The sequence below is a fragment of the Ostrea edulis genome, chromosome 6 (genome assembly GCF_947568905.1).
Source record: "Ostrea edulis chromosome 6, xbOstEdul1.1, whole genome shotgun sequence".
NCBI classification, from domain to species: domain Eukaryota; kingdom Metazoa; phylum Mollusca; class Bivalvia; order Ostreida; family Ostreidae; genus Ostrea; species Ostrea edulis.
Window position 1 is genome coordinate 90,494,893 of NC_079169.1, and position 20,233 is coordinate 90,515,125.

At 35.7% G+C, this 20,233-nt stretch overlaps 2 protein-coding genes across 2 annotated transcripts; both read left to right on the forward strand.

Annotated features, from left to right (window-relative positions):
- Positions 1-3,033: 3,033 nt before the first annotated feature.
- On the forward strand, positions 3,034-5,833 carry LOC125647465 (macrophage-expressed gene 1 protein-like). The gene has a single exon (XM_056142667.1). The coding sequence runs from the start codon at positions 3,040-3,042 to the stop codon at positions 5,224-5,226; it is 2,187 nt and encodes a 728-aa protein (XP_055998642.1). The 5' UTR covers positions 3,034-3,039; the 3' UTR covers positions 5,227-5,833.
- A 5,553-nt stretch (positions 5,834-11,386) lies between these two features.
- On the forward strand, positions 11,387-19,967 carry LOC130047349 (uncharacterized). Its single transcript, XM_056142041.1, has 5 exons — positions 11,387-11,576; positions 13,674-13,943; positions 14,475-14,635; positions 19,151-19,155; positions 19,238-19,967. The coding sequence occupies exons 1-5, from the start codon at positions 11,387-11,389 to the stop codon at positions 19,965-19,967; spliced, it is 1,356 nt and encodes a 451-aa protein (XP_055998016.1).
- Positions 19,968-20,233: the final 266 nt, after the last annotated feature.

Genomic DNA, 20,233 nt, shown 5'->3' on the forward strand with positions numbered 1-20,233 from the left:
TAACTCCTACAAGCAATACAAAATAGATAGTTGGGCAAACACGGACCCCTGGGGTCAGTTGCCTAGAAGGAGTAAGCATCCCCTGTCGACCAGTCTCTTTTCTCTGGAGCATACTGAATGTAACAAATCTCAACAGCTTTACTTACTAGGATTTACTTTCGCCCTCAGATCCAAAGAAACTACGTAAATAAAATCCAAATGCACAAACACTTCTACTTTTCATTGTACACTGTTGAATATAATAACGCTGTATTAAAATATTACTTTCATTGATCGTTGTTACACATGTTTATTTTAAAAAGACGACGAAATCAAACTTTTATCAGAAGGTCGGGCCTACGTCAAAAAATAGATACTCGGTCAATAGTTGTTACTTTGTTGGAATGGCAATACCATTATTAATGATAAACTATAATCCCTTCTAAAACAATGTTCATCCATGGTTTCTTTTATCAAAATGCCCTTTTGTACTATATATGAATGGATTATAAGCCCACTATTTTTTCCCGCGTAAGGAAGACAGATTAAGCACGACGTCTGAGCCACGGATTCAAAACAAATTCAATCAGCTGTTTCTACCATACTGGGGATCATCTCAAAATCAAGTGAAAAGAAGACGTATGAGATAAATAGAACATCTATAATTGCGTATTTTGATATTTGGTTTATCCAACTCGTTGATATGGTGTGTTTAATTCGCTTGGCAAGCCTCGCGATTAAGTACACCATATCAACTCGTTGGATAATCCAAATATCAAAACACGCAATATAGATATCCTCTATATATCAAGTGGAAATTAATACATTTTTCAACTTTGAACCATCAATATTGGCAATTCACATGAGGACAGAGCCACATTATACCTTAAATCTTAGTTGGTTATTATATGTGGTCACAACAGATATAAGGTGTGATTAACCCTAACCCTGACAAATCTAGGTTTATCTGATCTTTGGAATGTCTCGAATGTAAATAATAATACTTAAAAGTTAATCGAACAACGTGTGATTGATGTTTACAAACAAGCAATTTTAGAAGACATTTCAAATTCCAAAGGTTTTTTTTATATCAGCATTTGATTGATAACTTATTTACAGTTTTACTTAACAAAACCCATTGACTCTGTTCACAAATCTTTTATTACTCGTTTTAGAACTTCATCTCATAAATTGAATGTTGGAAGACATAATATAGTCAGAGAAGGACGGTTATGTACTGTTTGTGAGCTAAATGATGTAGAGGATGAGTTCCACTTTATTTTAAAATGCCCTCTATATTATGACTTGAGAAAAAATATGTTTAAAAATTTATTATCCGCAACCCAGAGTTTTCAAACTGATTAAACTACTCAGTGTCAAAATACTAAAGAACTGATTAATTTTGGAAAATTTTTACAATATGCAACTAATCTACAAAACTTTCATATGGTGTGATACCGTTTGTTTAATTCAAATTGTGTGACACTTCCAATGTTAGTTCGTGGTGCTTGGGTGACATTTTTTTTAAAAGTCCAAACACATCTTGTTGAACCAAAAGCGTTTTTATATTCTCATGTCATATCATTTAATATGATAGTGTTATGATGTTAAAAAAATATTGCAATTGTATATTGCAAATCTGTGCAACATAGAATTATATATACAGCTGTAGAATACATGAATGTATTATATATTCTAACTTGACCGAAATGTCTATTTATTATTCAAATTAAGTTTTCGTGGTATTTTAAAATAAGACTTCAAAATAAATTGCAGGTGGTAATTTTTGTTGATAAGAAATCAATGTACCATATCCCCATTATCTTCTCATTTATATGTCTGACAGCGTAATAATACACAGACACTTCTCGGAATTTGACAATCTGAAAAGAATAGAACTAGATCTTTATAACCTAGATTATTCAGATTCATGTCCATTATTTTGATTTTTCGGTAAACAAAAGAATGTAACTGATTTATAATGTTGACGTCAAAACTACATTTGAATTGCATTCTTTTGTACTGTATTCGTAAAGAACATAATAAGGAGATATTAAGAATAGACAGAGGATATGAATCATGCCCTGCATTCCTTGATAACATCCAATGTATATCTGAATAAATTAGAATTCATAGAACTTAAAGCATACCCTTGACTGGCTCCATCTGATCTACAGTGTAGTATGGCCAGTTGTATGTCCCCCTTTTCCCCTAGGAGTTGAGGGGTAGGTCCCCTTGCCCCTGGGAGTTGAGGGTTGGGGCCAAACCTATCCCAGATACTGACTGCATAGTTAGAATGGGTTTACGGCATCTATCGATAGATCGAGGATAGAGCTGTATCTCAAGGTTTATCACAAAGTCTGTCTATTTTACAAGCTGCATGCATTGTTTGCAATTTTTGACGAAATGTAATATAATGATTAAATGCACACTGTTTAGAAACAACTGTGTAAAGGTCTTATCTCTGGCATCGTCATGGTGAACTGGAAATAAAGTCCATTTATCGGTTATAATCACATGCAGATTATATAACCATATTCCAAGCGGGGAAGGGGTGTAGATCTTCATCAACTAATCAAAATAATCCGCGAACATGTATAACACAAGTAAAATCTTGTTTTATTCCTTATCATTCCTTAGAATGCATACTCCCTCATTCGCAAAGTTTCAAATTTTGTTTTTTATGAAAATGAAAAAAATTAGTGAATAGAATGTATTTATTACATGTAGACGAATTTAACTCCACTTTTTTTGGCACGCTGTTTTTGGCTATAATAGCTCTAAAACTTCATTGTTATTTCGGATTTCAAACATTTCGGTTGAGCATCACTGAAGAGACATTATTTGTCGAAATGCGCATCTGGTGCATCAAAATTGGTACCGTATAAGTTTTACATGTACCTACAAAACAGCGTTCGAGAAAAGTTTGAAAAATGGGTGGATCTAACAAGAGCTAAGCACATACACACCTCAATGCCCTGCTGTATTTGCATACTCTTCTTATTGGTTACTTTGTGTATTTAAAGAACATACTTGGTTATTTTACTTATTCTGTCCAGGATGTCGATGACAATGTTCTTAGGTTTTGTTTACATCACTGCTGTATTCATACAGAATTGCGTATCGTCAGAATCTAGTACATCTCATCCCTTGGTCATTGGAGACATTAGAGAATGCCTGACAGGGGTCGGAAGAGACGTCTCACGGTTCGGAGTTCTTCCGGGAGTGGGATGGGACAACCTGAGAAACAAAGCCGGCGACATGGTGGTCTTTTTCAATTATTCGCAATGTCGGACAACCGACGATGGTAAATACCTGATACCAGACAACGTATTTACCGTTCCTGTGAAAACAAGTCAAGTTGAAATATCAGGAGAAACATTTCAACACTGGAGTGACTATGTTTCTACAACGGCATTTTCTATCAATAGCGAAGCTTCTCTGTTTTATAAGGGTATACATCTCAGTGGGTCGTTTTCAGCAGAAAAGGAGACAGTGAAAAGAAATCAAGTTTTAGGAAAGTCGGTAACTACACGAATTCAGGCAAGATATGTTCGATATTCAGCTAAACTTCAACATGGTTCTCAACTAAGCTCAGTATTTCGTCAACAAATCTTAAACATCGCCAACAATATTCGAAGAAACCTGTCCACATTAGCCGAATATGAGAGTCAAATATTAATTCGAGATTTCGGAACGCATATTCTTTCAAGTGTAGACGCCGGTGCTGTTGTTTCTCAAACGGATCAAGTGAAGTCATCGTTCTTGAGAAATCTTAATAAAGACACCAGCAGATTGCTTGCGGCGGCAGGTGGCTCTTTCAGGCTCATATTTCGTATGTCTAATGAACTACATACAGGAACTTCTAAGCAATTTATTGATACGTATGAAGGAAATCGAACTCATTCAGTAATTAGTACCAACGGAGGACCTATATTTAAACCGAGCAACTTTTCTCTTAATGATTGGGCATCGGAGATCAGGGAAAATTTGGTTGCAGTAGATCGGGGAGGCTTCCCAATATATGAAGTGATTAACGCGCGAAATTTTCCACATACCCCTGTCTCCGTCATATATTCTACGTTTGAGCAGGTGAAAAACGCCGTGGAAGAATACTATAAATTTAATACATATCGAGGGTGTACTGATATAGACTCTCCCAATTTTTCGTATTTGGCCAATGTGGATGATGGTACTTGTTCGTACAAAGTGGGCAACTATTCCTTTGGTGGGGTTTACCAGACTTGCACACAGACTGGACAGTTAAATGCAAGAATATGTCCCTCTCTTGTTCAGAAAAACCCTTTAACCGGAGATTTCTCTTGCCCAGATGGGTTTGAATCTGTATTTCTGTTAAATGGAAAAGTCTCTTCTTCAGAGGTTCGCCGAAGGTGTACATCGTGTGGCTTTTTATGGTTGGATACATGCTGCTCGAATTATTACGTGTACGGCAGTGCTCAATATAATACTTACTGGTGTGTAGGGAAATCCCAGAGTCGATCGCATTTGGGTTTCCTTTTTGGGGGAACGTACACCAGCAATGTTGACAATCCTCTAACTCAAGCACGTGAATGTCCGCTACATTTTTATCCCTTGGCAATGAGTACCGACATCAAATTATGTGTTTCGGACGATTTTGAACTAGGCTTCCGGTATGCTGTGTCTTTTGCCGGACTTTTCAGCTGCAAATCTGGCAATCCTCTAGCAATCATGAAGGAGGATGTGTCCAAAAACAACTCAAACAACATGCATTCATATCTCACGTCTGCTAATTCAGAGTTATGGCCGCATGCGTGTCCAACTGGTTATAGTAATCATCTGGCAGCCTTGGCAGAATCTTGCGAAATTAGTTACTGTGTGAAATCGCAATCTTTCTCCAAACAAGAGTTCCAATCCATTAGGAGACCCCCATTCATTGAATTACCTCGTATGGCCTTTTTACAACTCGATGAAAACAACGGCACATTTCAAGCATTAACCGGATCGAACCAGTCCTCCCAAATCTCAAGTAACCCAACATCCAGTGAAAAGTCCGTCAACAACATGACAAGTATCATAATAATTTCTGTTCTTTTTTCTATCACTGCTTTGGCAATGTTTATTTTCGTTGGCTTCTGCATAAGGCGCCGATTGAGGAAAAGTGGAGGAAAGGAGGTACACGAGGAGTCTAGATCACAGGGAGGGGAAACGGAATCTAGAAGTGATAGGACCAGGGAAACGTCGGTTCGGGAAATGAAATCGGAATAATAAGAAAATAACAAAGGGTCATTTTTAGAGGCTATGGTAAAATCGGTAGTATATTTACTCTTTCAATGCTAATTGAAATTAAAAGGCTTATTAAGATGAAAAGAGAATATGGTTTGTACATAAGTGGTATATATCAATGAATATTTTGATGGTAAAACACTCATAGTTCTGAAGCCTATACTTAAACTACATGACATATGGCGAACTAGAAAGCTATCATATAGCAATAAATGTGAAATTGTCTCCATTTTGGGACAAATTACAAATCTCCAAGGATATTATGATTTCTTCAAAGCTATTTCTTATAAAGTGAAAAATTACAACAGTACTTGGTTTAACTACATAATGAGATTGATCACTGTTCAATATCTTCACCTTTCATAATGCAAATTTTGAATGATCATGGATTATCTTACATATGTCAATTATGTAACTTTAGACATACTGCTGATAAATTTCATTATGAATTTCATTTTCATTATATTCTTGAATGTGAAGACTAACGAATTTAAGAAAGAAGCATTTAAATGCAAGATTATTGTACATCACCAAATGTCATCAAGTTTTGCGAACTTATGTCAAATACTAACTATACAACATTACAAAATACAACGGGGTTGTTGTTTATAATGCAAAATCTCATACTATGCATCAAATATCCTATTTCAAAAAAATATTCAAGATCGATTTTGGATATCTCGAACCCCCGGATATCTCGAAGTTTCTTCGAGGTCCATCGGATTTCGAGATAAAGATATTTTACTGCATATGTATGTTTATTCTATATATATATATATATATATATATATATATATATATATATGATATAGTCAGTTTGTTCTCCATGCCTTCCATGTCTCCTTTGATTATGACATGTATAGTTGTAATGCTATCTATGTTCCTCGTGTACCATTATATGATTTCAATGAATAAACTGACCTTGAACTTGAGAATGAACAGCCATGTAATGTGACTTGGTTTAAAAATAACGTTTTGATTGATCAGTTCAAGCAAAGCTAGATTAGTGGCATGTACCATTCTTCAATAGGAAGTACATGTATAACTACAGGAATTTTAAACAGTTTATATTGAAAAATACTCTCTTAAATTACCTGAAAAACATTTTCAAATTTATTTGTAAATTCAGAACTGGTAAAGCTAGATTACAGAGAGAGAGAAAGAGATACATAGAGAAAATTTCAATTAGAAATTGGTTTGGTGATGGATTTCATTATATATTTAATTGTACTGATATATCTGTAAAACAAGCTAGGTAATCCAATGTTTCAAGGTATTATTACACAAATCTTAACATTCATTAGTTTAATCAACTAATTAACGTAACTAACAGAAACACATTAGTCAGGGTATATAGATTTATCAGAATTATCATGAAGAGAGTTCTCCAGGTTAAACTCTCTCTCTCTCTCTCTCTCTCTCTCTCTCTCTCTCTCTCTCTCTCTCTCTCTCTCTCTCATATTTTGGTAACTGCTTTACGCATGTTTGTTTTCGTTGTATTGTAAGAAATAAAATATTGATTAATCGAAGCGTTGTATCCCTTATTACGTGTATTATAAGTGTTCCTTCGTCTCTTGAGTGTATTATCCTACATGATAGGTCAATACACGTAACGTTTCTTGTTTCAAAATAGCATTTTGAAAGTTTATATCAGCTACATTAATTTTCCATTAGAAAAACAAAATCGTTTGTGTCTTTTTAATATAACTTATATAATAAGTTAAAAATGTATTGAGATATATCAAAGATGTATTATCTATTAACAATAATAATTTTCATTCATATTTCGATTCAATATATCCCAGTCAACTCGAAATAAAAGACGCCACAGAGTCGTCCACTTCTGCTTCATACTTAGATATTTTACTGAAAATAGATATTGACGACAAACTAACAACTCAACTTTATGACACATGGGATGATTTCAACTTCTCCATCGTCAACTTCCCATATTTATGTAGCAGTATTCCATTATCACCTGCATATGGTGTTTACATCTCTCAACTGACTCGATACGCAAGAGCTTGTTCTGGGTATAATCAGTTTTTAAATCCAAGCAGGCTACTGACAAACAGGTTAATGGTGCAGGGTTTCCAACAGTCTCGTTTATAATCAGCAGTTCGTAAATTCTATGGTCGTTATAACGATCTAGTTTGCCATTGCAACCTATCATTGGGTCAAATGCTGTTTGACGTGTTTCATACCGATTGTTAGGTCGTTCTTGGCACACTGATTTTTGACTACGGATGACTCCGTTTGCCTGATCAGGATATAGGGCTCACGGGGAGGGGTGTGACCGGTCGACAGGGGATGCTTGTTTGTCCAACTATATTTTGTATTGCTTGTAGGAGTTATGGGATTGATCGCTGTTCGTTATCTTCGCCTTTCATGCAGAAAATAAGTATGAAATGTTCTTAATGACAATCAATTACTTTTATATACGATATGCATTTTGACACATAATTATACGTATTCCATTTAGTAGTATAAATACATAGAATGTGATAAAAATTACAGTATGTTCTTGATTTAAGTCATAGTCAATCATTATGACCTGTATATCAAATTGCTATTACATAATTATAATTATGTGCGGGGTTTTTTGATGATCGGGTTCGAATGCTTTGGTCACGTGGTTAAGACATATAAATACGTGAACATGTGTTTGAACGGCATTCTAAGCACGCTCGCTAGTTTAGAAGTGCTACATATTAGATACGCACAGGTAAATTTACTAAAATGCATGGCGGACAGTGATTATAGTATCAAATAGAATGTATGGCGGACAGTGATTATAGTATCAAATAGAGTGTATGGCGGACAGTGATTATAGTATCAAATAGAATGTATGGCGGACAGTGATTATAGTATCAAATAGAATGTATATGAACAGTTTTTGTTTTGTTTAATTTAAAAAATTGATGTATTTATGTTTGTAAATAATAAAGTGCTAGCGAGCTGCTATGCTACTGATAACACGAGTTTCTTATTTTATGGAAATCAGCATTTAATTAATTTATATTCGGACGAACGAAGTGAGGGAGAATATAATTGAAAATATTAGATAGCGAGGTGGAATATTGTTTGGTACAACAGTAGAAAAAATGAAAACCAATACGAGTCTCATTTGAGTATAGAATTTATGTGTATAGTTTTCTCTCCGAGTCTGTATTCGGAAATCCAGCTCGGAAGTATTGAAAATGGTTGGTTAATTGTATATTGGTTAAGATCCCGTTCGGAATGTACGTTGTGGCTGGCAAATAAACTTTATGTAACTGAACCAGAATTTGAGTGGAATTTTTCATAATCTTTCTTGTGTTTTTAAAATTGGTATTTTGAAATTGACAATTCTTTGAAAATCATAGTGTGGACAGTATAACTATTCTTTACGTTTACTTTGAAAGGGCGGGGTCGTGCCCTTACCAGGATTCCTCCTCCTTATTTGATATACTAAATAATTATCCACGCATGTAGTTGTATCAGTGTTTGATATTACATAACAAGGTAGGTTTATTCATTCGGAATCTGGAAAATTGGCCTCGTTAGTGTACTAATATACTGTTGTTTTTACTATAATTAGCTTTCTCACGGTGGGTCTTTGTTAAACTAAGTAATCTTTGTACAGCATGTCAAAAGACATTTGTAAATCTAGTCACCAAACATTTAGCATGTAAGAAAAGATGAAGATAACGAACAGTGACCAATTACATAACTCCTATCTAGTTCTAAAATCAAGTCTGTATGGTTTGAGGGAGATTCTACGAAATCCATTTAAATTCTATCTACTGCTGATCAGGATTTATAGGATTACCAAGAATTGATAAAAGAATTAAATACATGTAGGTTACGCGATGAATGTATTTTGGTTCCAGCTGACAAAACTTGTAACAAAATTGTCTTTGTAAGGCTTACTATTACAACTGCATTTCAAACCAATCTGGCATTAATTCCAAATTTTGCAATCCTACCTATACTCCAACTACCCTTTCAAAAGATGAAATTCTTTAAAATCATACTTCAGTTTTAAAAACATGTGATATCCCAGTCAATGGGACGAATTGATATGAGTTATTTCAGAAAACATGATAACATATAACATTGCAATGCTTCTCTAATTTTCAGCTGTTTAAAGTGAACACCCTTTAAAATTTCTTGAACTTGTCTGTAAGGGATGCAAGACGAAGATGGTCTATTATGTCAGATACGAGACTGGCACGAGCCGCGTAGCGGCGAGTGATCAGTCCCGTATCTGACACAATAGACCATCGAGTCTTGTATCTTACTTAAAACATTGTTCTATCTAAAAGCAAATGCATTTAAACGCACACAAAAAACCCACGTACAAATAATCATTGGTATAGACAAATATATACACCTTTCGTTTCTGATTTGTTTGTAATAATTTTGATATATTAGGAATTCATAAACTTTAATGGCACACAAGGTCAAATCTTGTCTTTAATTCACAAAAAAACTGTTAGCTCATCATTTCAATTGATAATACGGTACTCCTCAAAACAGGGTTTTGTTCTTCATGGAAAACGATTCGAACGCTTCTATTGTCTGAAGACTGTACTCAACAAAACAGGTTTTCTTTTTTGGGTGAATGAGGGGACGTAAAGGGTGTTCGGAAAGAATGTTTTAGATAAAACAAAACATTGATTTCCTACGTTCCTTTCTGGGAACCTTAATAATATGATACTGACACGTAGGCTTATAACTGGTATAAAAACAGAAGCCGCATCCCTCTTTTAGCATTTAGTCCGGGTGTCTTGAAGAAATGGACTCAGATGATGACTACCCTCTTACTCAAAATAAATTTCGCGATACTACTACGGATTTAGCAGACGAGAATTCTGATGCTATTTTGAATGATATTCTGGATTTAGAGGAAGAAAGAAGGAAGAAACCAAATTTTAAATTGAACTTTGACCTTAAAAGTGACTGTTTTTCTGATATATCAGATGCAGACAATGACCTCTTAGTTCAGGCCTCACAGGAAATAGAGAAAGTGGATAATTTCGAACGATTTGCATTGCCTTTCCAGGAACACGATGTACAAGACTTTGTTTTGAACTCCAAACCTGTCAATACCATTAACAAGACACGTTGGGCAGTGAGCGTCTTTAATTCTTGGAAAAACGCGCGGAAATGGCCCGGCGAACTTCTGACTATGTAAAATGAACATTTGAATTCGGCATTGAAATTCTTTATTCTTGAAGTACGAAATAAGGCAGGAAAAGAGTACTATCCGAATACAGTGTGTGAAATAATCATATCACTGCAGCATCATTTGAGAGCAAATAAAATATTCGTCATGTCATCTGCGATTTGCAACTACAAACGCACCTCCGATGAACAATTACAGAGTGTTAGTGATTTAATTCAGAAACCGTCCACAGTGTGCCCGCCGGGGGCGAAAAAAGTGAAGCTCAATGAAAGTGTTTACTTTGGATCGAGAAAAGAAATAAACATCACTGCCGGGGATGTAACAGTGAATTTGCGACTTTAATGTGCATGTGTTTAAATGAATGATTGTGACATGGATTTGTAACTGTGGTGCCTTAAAGTTTCATATCCGGATTATATCGGATTATTCATGAAACACTCATTTCGTAGAATCTACTGGAATTTTTCATGCCTTGAATATTGTATTTGATAAATAATAAATATGTTTTCTCGAACAACAAAGAGTGGTCTTTGTTCCTGGTTTTTACTGTCAGTCCAGTATTTCTCATAATATTGGCCTGCTCTTAATAATACTGGACTGCTCTTAATAATACTGGACTATGTTCAGTACAGTATGAAAAATAAAGTACTGTCAAAACAATGAACTGACGTCACACCAATGTTTTAAATACAGGTGAATAACACACTTGAGTGACCACCTTACAATGTTTTTCAGCTCTTGTAGTGTGAGGACGTATTCCTCGCCATTTATGTCAGTAATGTGGCACTAAGTCAACTTTTTACTCCAGATGCGACCGTTAGAAGAACACCTACTACGCACAGAAAACGAGAGAATTTCAGATAATTTCTCGGATGGAGAGAAGTCAGATTATCAGTCGCCATTTCGGGACAATAAAGAAAATAACACGCCAAAACGGGGAAATAAAGATTTGCCAAGTCAGGGCAATGAATTATGGCACATGATATTGTTAGAAATGAAAGTAGAAAGAGAAATCGTAAACATGATGATAGTTCTGACTCCGAGTTCAGTGCAGGCTTAGAAAGCACAAATACTGAGAGTGAGCAGTCATTATCAGACTCAGAAATGTTTAACCCATCACAAATTCTGAGGAACAAAGGAGGTGGTTATAATACCCAAGAAAGTATCCAAATACATTGAGAACTTTGCTAACAGTGGCATTTCTAAGAGCACTAGAGAAGAAATTACTAAAAACTGCAGAACTCCAAACACAAAAAAAGAATCAAATCAAAAGAAACGGATCGCTTTGTCAAAAAAATTATATAGGAAGAAGTTCAATCAGCCCATCTCAAACAAACAAGAGAAACTTATCATTAACAGGTGCAGTCCAAAGACTATATCTACCTACGTAGCTACTTATAGCTACCTAGGTATTTAAAGGGACTGATTCACGATTTCTCCCAAAATTTTATTTTTCACTTTTAATGATCCAAATCTACTATCTAACATGTTTAAAATGTTTCCCATAAAAATTAAGGTTATACATTATCACAGAAGCTCATTTGAGAGAATTCATTATTTCTTTGTAAACAAAGATTGCGGTATGTTATTGTTTACGAATTTTCAAAAGAAATGGATATCGATTTAAGCTTATTATTTATATCTTTCACATTTCAAGTACATGTATTCTTTGTGTAAAATGTGTCATCTAAAAGTTAAATTTTGTGACTATGCAGAATTAAGATGCTATATATAACAAATTCAATATTTCACCAGTTTGTTTATATACATAAAAAGAATCGAGTCTTTGTTTACATAACTAAGATTTAAGTGTGGAATATAGCTTTTATTCTTGCATTCAGAAGGTCAACATTTTGGTTGTCAATATTAAATGAGTTATACTTTTAATGTTTAACATCAAAAATAAAAATTATTTTGTTCAAAAATCGTGAACCAGTCCCTTTAAACCTACTCCAGGTAGCTATTTTTACCTACTTTTTCCTTTACTTGCATTTCATGGTCAAACGCAGGAACGGCGCAATATGGTGTGTACCAAATTCCTTGATTCACCTACACTGACGATGAATACCACAAAGACATTGGATACAAAATGATTACTTTCCAACATTTCAAATTTGCATCAATAACTGCACCCAGTTCCATTTTCTAGGAGCTTATGACCAAAGCTACGTGATAAGAAGTCTAGAATATCTTAAAAATCTGTGTTAATTTTAAAGTTTACCTTCATGCATCTTTACATTAAAAGTTTTTGGGGCGATTTTTTATGCATTTCCTCTACATTCTCCACCCTCGTAAAGTATTCAAATTTACACTCCGAATTTTGCCGTGCACATGCACAACATTGTACATAAAACGACGGACCTGTTTAAAAGATGCGCCTTAATTATTATTCATTTATATTTTCAAAAAACAGGTAAATGTCGGTAGAAGTAGCTACTTTAAGTAGGTTTAAATACCTAGGTATCTTTTAATAGCTACGTTGTAAGACAAAGTCTTTGAACTGGACCTGATTAATGCACAAAACCGCATTCTTGATACTGCTGGTCCGTTACCCATTCTTTGGCAAGAAGCAGAAAAATTAAAGAAAACTAATAAGGGTATAGACCCAAATGATGTCATTGGCATTATTCAAAGAGCCTTAAAGCTAATAGGAAATGCACATTATGTTTATATGACTGACCGACGCAAGACACTATTGAGCAAGCTGGTACCCGAGTGTGTTGGTCTCATTGAAGACAGTTCAGGGGGAAAAGCATGAAGAGAATGCAAGGTGAAGATAACGAACAATGATCAATCTCATAACTCCTACAAGCAATACAAAATAGATAGTTGGGCAAACACGGACCCCTGGACACACCAGAGGTGGGATCAGGTGCCTAGGAGGAGTAAGCATCCCCTGTTGACCGGTCACACCCGCCGTGAGCCCCATATCCTGATCAGGTAAACGGAGTTATCCGCAGTCAAATCAGTGTGCCAAGAACGGCTTAACAATCGGTATGAAACACGTCAGACAGCATTTGACCCAATGCGAGGTTGTATTGACGAACTAGATCGTTATAACGACCATAGAATTTGCGAAATGCTGACTTCAATCGAGACTGTTGAAATCCCTGTACCATCAACTTGTTTGTCAGTAGCTTACCTCGATTTAAAAACTGACTATACCCAGAACAAGCTCTTGCATATCGAATCAGTTGAGATATATAAACACCATATGGATGCAGGAATCTAAAGACAAATTATTTGGCAATAAATTTAGAAAACTTCTGGCCGAAGACATTAAACATATCCGGGAATTATCTGACCTTCTACAGAATAGACAAGGCTTTAAAACGGGAAACTTTGGCAATGATAATAAAGGTTCTTTCAGAAATGGTGGAAACAGATCACAGCAGTTTTTTCGATCAGGGCCCTCAAACAACAAATACCAGTTTAGGGGCCACAACTACAGAGGGCAGCACAATCAGAGGGGGAGGGGAATGTCAAAGACCCCATTCCCAAGGGAGACAGAGAATCAGTAGATGTGAAGGTGAGTTTACTCAATTTCCAACCAGATTTTCCTGTCATGACAAAAGAAATTGTAGATGCTCCTGTAGGAGGGAGCATAAAACTTTTTCCCAAAAAAAAAAAAAAATAGAAAAACTATCAAAAGATCAATGAATTCTAAAAACTTTAAAAGGTCTAAAGTTCGAATTTACCAAGAATCCTCCAATGCAACTAAAAACTCCCAATCATCATGTATTTTCGAAAGAGAAAATCAGTTAATAAACGAGGAAATTCACGAGGGAATTATGAGATTGATCACTGTTCGTTATCTTCACCTTGCATGTATAAAAAAAATCGGGAGGGGGCAGAGACCTGTTATAATTCTAAGATACTTGAATGATTATATGGTGTACAGACATTTCAAAATGGAGGGTATCAATCAAGTAAAGGATATGATTCAACAAGGAGATTGGTTTATAAAATTGGATCTAAACGATGCTTATTTTACAACCCCAATTTGCAATGTAGAACAAAACTAAGATTTCCTTGGGAGGGAAGCATTTATCCGTTACAGTGTCTCCCATTGGGGATAGCAGTAACTCCCTGGGTATTCACCTAGTTAATGAAAGTCCCTGTAAGTTACCTTCGATGCATGGGAATGAGGTTAGTGATATACCTGAACGATATTCTTGTCATGAACCAGACAAAACTGGGAGCTTAGTAGATGGCAAGAAAGTGAGGGATAATTTAGAAAGTTTAGGATTCATGATAAATCAAGAAATCCATTGTATCCCCTGTAATTTCTGGGATTCAGAATCGATTCCAATTTGACGACCCTTTCATTACCCACAGAAAAAATAAGAAAGAAAAAGAGAATATGTCAAATGCTCTTACGATCAGATACAACAACAGTAAGGAAACTATCAGAGATAATTGGAAATTCGACCGCAAGTCTTCAAGCGGTTCAACAAGCCTCATTACATTATCGTCATTCACAGATGGCAGAAAATCAAATGTTGAGACAAGGTCAGAATTACGATGCTCAAGTCAACCAATCTCAAACCTCAAAAGAGAATTTACAATGTTGGATCAACCACCTGAAAGAATCAAATGGAAGAAAAATTGCAATAGATCAGAGACCATTAGTTAAGCAAACAGACACAAGTAAACAGGGATGGGGTGCAGTCTTTCAAAATGTAAAAATACGGGGTCTTGGTCAGGAATCGAGAAACAATACCACATAAAGATAGAGCTTTTAGCAATAACTCATGCAGTGAAATCATATCTGAAACGGGAAACAAATCAATTAGTTCTAATTCAGACAGACATCAAAACAGTTATGACGTACATAGACAAAAATGGGGGCATTGTTTCCAATCTTTGCAACAAATTAGCATATCTCTGGGACTGGTGTCTCAGGAGGGACATTTCAATGAGGGCAGAATGCATTCCTGGGAAGGAAAATGTGGAGGATTGGGAATCAAGGCATCATCGTTGAATCCATTCATATTTCAGACATTGATGAACAAAACATTAGTTTGCAATGTAAACCGGTTGAATACAAAACTAGACAGATTCTACAGCTGGTTTCCAGACCCAGAAGCCGAGGCACACAATGCTCTCTTACACCCTGGGTCGGGATAAGGGGATACGCATTTCCCCCTTCTGCTTAATCTCTCAGTGCCTCATGAAAGTACAGAAAGAGAAATCAACAATTCTTCTAGTAGCACCAGTCTGGCCAGCCCAACCTTGGTATGCAACAGTACTGAAAATGTGTATTCAAGATCCCATTCTTCTCCCAACAGTCCCTCGTCTGCTATTGTCAGACAAGGGGGAATCCCACCCTCTAATATTGAACGATTTTCTCCAATTTGTCGCTTGGGTTGTGTCAGGAAATCCATGCAAACGATATAGTTATCCGCAGAAACTGAAGAACTCATGGGGAAAGGGTACAACATCTTCTTACAATTCAGCCTGGAAAAAGTGGTCTGGTTGGTGTATCGGAAGGGAGGTTCATTTTCAGCACCTATAACTCAGGTGCAAGAATTTTTGACCGATTTGTTTTATGAAGGGTTTCAATACAGAACAATTAATGTTCATAGATCTGCTATTTCTTCTGCTCTTCCCGATATTAATAATTTACCTGTTGGCCAACAGCATTTTGTTAAGCTCTTAATGAAAGGGATTCTACGGGGGAAAATCCTCCTTTTCCCAGATACCAGGAGACATGGGATGTGGATGTAGTCTTGAAGTATTTCCAGCCTATCCCAATCAACAAGGACCTGTCCTTGAGACTTTTATCAAAAAAATTAGCGATGCTTTTAGCTATCACCGCGAGTATCAGAAAGAGCTAGGTTATACAAAAAGTTTATGCAAATTAAAGTAAAAGGTATAAAATTTTACTTGCCTGGACTTTCCAAAACACAAAAAGACTGCAAGTCTAGAGAAGTATTTTTATTAGATACCAGGAGAATACAAAGTTATGTGTGGTGGAACATCTTTTAGAGTATTTTGAAATAACAAAATCATTCAGAGACTCAAATCAATCAAATGATCCTTTGTTAAGAAATATCATAAAACCTCATAAGGGTGTTACAGCAAATACTGTTTCGAACTGGATAAAAGATGTAATGTACCTTGCCGGCATTGATATTAGTAGATTTAAGGCACATTCAAACCGAAGTGCAACAATTAGTAAAGCTTCTGGAAATAGTATGTCTGCAGATGATGTTCTCATGATGGCAGATTGGTCACATGCTGGAGCATTTTTCAGATTTTAATACAGGTCAGTTAATGAGTCGAGTGGGTTCTCTAGGACAGTTTTAAATCTAGGTCAGTGTATGAGCTTTGAACCGGTAATGTTATATCTTATGATGATTTCTGAAATATGATTTAAGATTTTATGAGGGCATATTTTGCCCGAAATGAAATATTGATTACATGAAGAAAACCCATAAGATATAACATTACAAATCCCACTACATGCCGACCTTTATTGTGATACAATTTACTGAATAAAGAGATTAAGAGGGTATTCATTTCTCATTTCAGAATAACCTGACTGTGTTAAGGATCCGATGAACCTTTGAATCAGGGAATGAGATGATGTAAATCAGATGGAATGAGATGATGAAATTCTGTATTTTTAGATTATTTGTACTAAACGATTGTAACATATGATTGAATTTGTTTTTAATAGATACTGAGCAAAAATTGAAAGCATTGTCAAGTGGTGACTCAGGTGTGTTATTCACCTGTATGGACAAGTCCAAGAAATTTTAAAGGGGTGTTCACTTTAAACAGCTGATTAGAGCTAAAATTAGAGAAACATTTGCAATGTTATATCTTATGAGTTTTCTTCATATAATCAATATTTCATTTTGGGCAAAATATGCCTTATTAAAATCTTAAATTACCGTACCTATACTGGATTCCTACACTTCATAAAACCCTTACAAACGGATACATTGCTGAATCCAGTAAGTGCTCTACCAAGCTCCTATCTTTGCTCCTCACAAATATATTAAATGCTGTGGAGGAGAAACTGCACGACATATGCCAGAAGTGGTGTAAATCAAATGGAAAATTCTAAGGAACTGTTCGTAAGTTTGAAAGCACAAAGATTTTCTGAAATCAACAACTTCAAAATGTATCACTCTTCAACACTTTACACGACCATTCCTCACGATAAATTAAAGACTAAACTGACATCAAATACAGTTGCTTCTTCAATAAAAATGGAATACAGTGTACCGCCACAGCACATGATAAGCCCGCCAGATGTTTATTAATTATAAACATACAAAAGTACATGACACAAAATCATGTCAACCTTATTTGATGCAAAAATTGCACCAATATTTTTGCTTTTAAGTCTGAGATGAAATAAAAATCATTCTTTGTAATGTGTTTATTGCACATTGCAAAAACAATTCATTTTAATACATATATTTAGATACTTTCTTCTTTATATCTTCACCTTTTCATCGAAATATTGTTTCTCTCTGCTTTAACGATCAAGGGTTTGTTTTGCATGTTGATTTCACTGATGAAAGGTGAAGATATCAAACAGTGATCAATCTCATAACTCCTATAAGGAATGCAGATCATCCCGTTTGTCACAAAGCTGAGCTGTTATATGCCGTTAACATATATTTCCAATAAAATATCTAAGCATGAAGCAGAAGTGGACGACTCTGTTGTGTCCCCCATTTCGAGTCCACAGGGATATATCAAATCGACACATGAATGAAAATCATTATTGTTAATAGATAATATGTCGTCAATATATCTATATGTAGAATTGAAGGCCACAGCATATTTTTTATTTCAACTTCAGAGTACTTGTGTGTGGAATCAGAGTAGTGTTTAACAAAGTAATTTTTTTTTGGATGACTGATCACTAGATATGAATGTTTTCTTTTTTCCATTTTTGTTGAAGAAGTAACTGTCTATGATGTCAAAAAGTCTATTCTTTAAATTATCGTGAAGAATGGTCGTGTAAAGTGTTGAAAAGTCATACGTTTTGATGTTGTTGGTTTGAGAAAAGGTTTGCAATTTCAAATTTACTAAAAGGTCTTTAGAATTTTTTAGAATCCACATCTGATTTACACCACTTCTGGCATATGTAGTCGTACAGTACGTTTGAAGTTTCTCCTTTACAACTGTAAATATTTTCGTGAGGAGCTAAAATAGGGGCTTGGTAGAACATTTACTGGACCCAGCAATGTTTCTTTGTATTTTTGTTGGTTTTTTTTTTAAGTTTAGGACTCCAGTATAGGTACGGTAACTCTTATTCATCAGACCCATTGACTGGGATATTAATGTGTCTAAAACAGAAGCATGATTTTGAAGAACGAAAACAAGTCAAGTTGAAATATCTGGAGAAACATTTCAACACTGGAGTGAATACGTTTCTACGACGGCATTTTCTATCAATAGTGAAGCTTCTCTGTTTTATAAGGGTATACAGCTAAGCGATCCCTTTTCAGCAGAACAGAAAAGGAGACCAAAAAGAAATCATAACTACATAATGTACACGAATTCAGGCAAGATATGTTCGATATTCAGCTAAACTTCAACATGACTCTCAAATAAGTTCGGTATTTCGTCAACAAATCTTAAACATCGCCAACAACATTCGAAGAAACCTGTCCACATTATCCGAATATGAGAGTCAAATATTAGTTCGAGATTTCGGACCGCATATTCTCTCAAGTGTAGACGCAAATGCTGTTATTTCTCAAACAGATCAAGTAAAATCATTGGGATTGGATACCTGCTGCTCGTATTCTTACGTGTATGGCAATGCTCAATATAATACTTACTGGTGTGTAGGGAAATCCCAGAGTCGTTCGTATTCGGGTTTCCTTTCGGGGGAACGTACACCAGCAATGTTGACAATCCTCTAACTCAAGCACGTGAATGTCTGCTATATTTTTATCCCATGGCAATGAGTACCGATATCAAATTATGTGTTTCGGACGATTTTGAACTAGGCTTCCGGTATGATGTGTCTTTTGCCGGACTTTTCACGTGCAAATCTGGCAATCCTCTAGCAATCATGAAGGAGGATGTGTCCAAAAACAGCTCAAACAACATGCATTCCTACCTCACGTCTGCTAATTCGGAGTTATGGCCGCATGCGTGTCCAACTGGTTATAGTAATCATCTGGCGGCCTTGGCAGAATCTTGCAAGATTAGTTACTGTGTGAAATCGCAGTCTTTCTCCAAACAAGAGTTCCCAACCATTAGGAGACCCCCATTCATTGAATTACCTCGTGATGCCTTTTTACAACTCGATGAAAACAACGGCACATTTCAAGCATTAACCGGATCGAACCAGTCCTCCCAAATCTCAAGTAACCAAACATTCAGTGGAAAGTCCGTCAACAACATGACAACTATCTTAATAGTTTCTGTTCTTTTTGCTATCACTGCTTTGGCAATGTTTACTTTCATTGGTTTCTGCGTAAGGCGCCGATTGAAGAAAGGGGGAGGGGGAGGGAAGGGGGGACACGAGGAGTCTAGATCACAGGGAGGGGAAACGGAATGCAGAAGTGTTTAGGACCAGGAAAAAGTTGGGTCGGGAAATGAAGTCGGAATAAGAGAATAACAAGAGACCATTTTTAAAACCTGTGGTGAAATTGGTAGTATGTTTAGGCTAATTGAAATTAAAACAGAATTTGGTTTGTAATTAAGCGGTGTATATAAATAAATATTTTGATGGGGAAACACCGATAGTTCTGAAGCCTACACCTAACTTCATGGTATGTGGCGAACTTGGAAAATATCAGTGCAATTATTGTAAAATGGTTTTCTTTTTGGACCAAA

Bases quoted from the DNA above. Each gene is read 5' to 3' on its own strand.
- LOC125647465 (XM_056142667.1), top strand. From the start codon at position 3,040: ATGTCGATGACAATGTTCTTAGGTTTTGTTTACATCACTGCTGTATTC.
- LOC130047349 (XM_056142041.1), top strand. From the start codon at position 11,387: ATGGCACATGATATTGTTAGAAATGAAAGTAGAAAGAGAAATCGTAAA. The intron at 11,577-13,673 runs GTATCCAAATAC...CAATAAATTTAG, and splicing joins TGGTTATAATACCCAAGAAA to AAAACTTCTGGCCGAAGACA. The intron at 13,944-14,474 runs GTGAGTTTACTC...TATCCGTTACAG, and splicing joins GAGAATCAGTAGATGTGAAG to TGTCTCCCATTGGGGATAGC.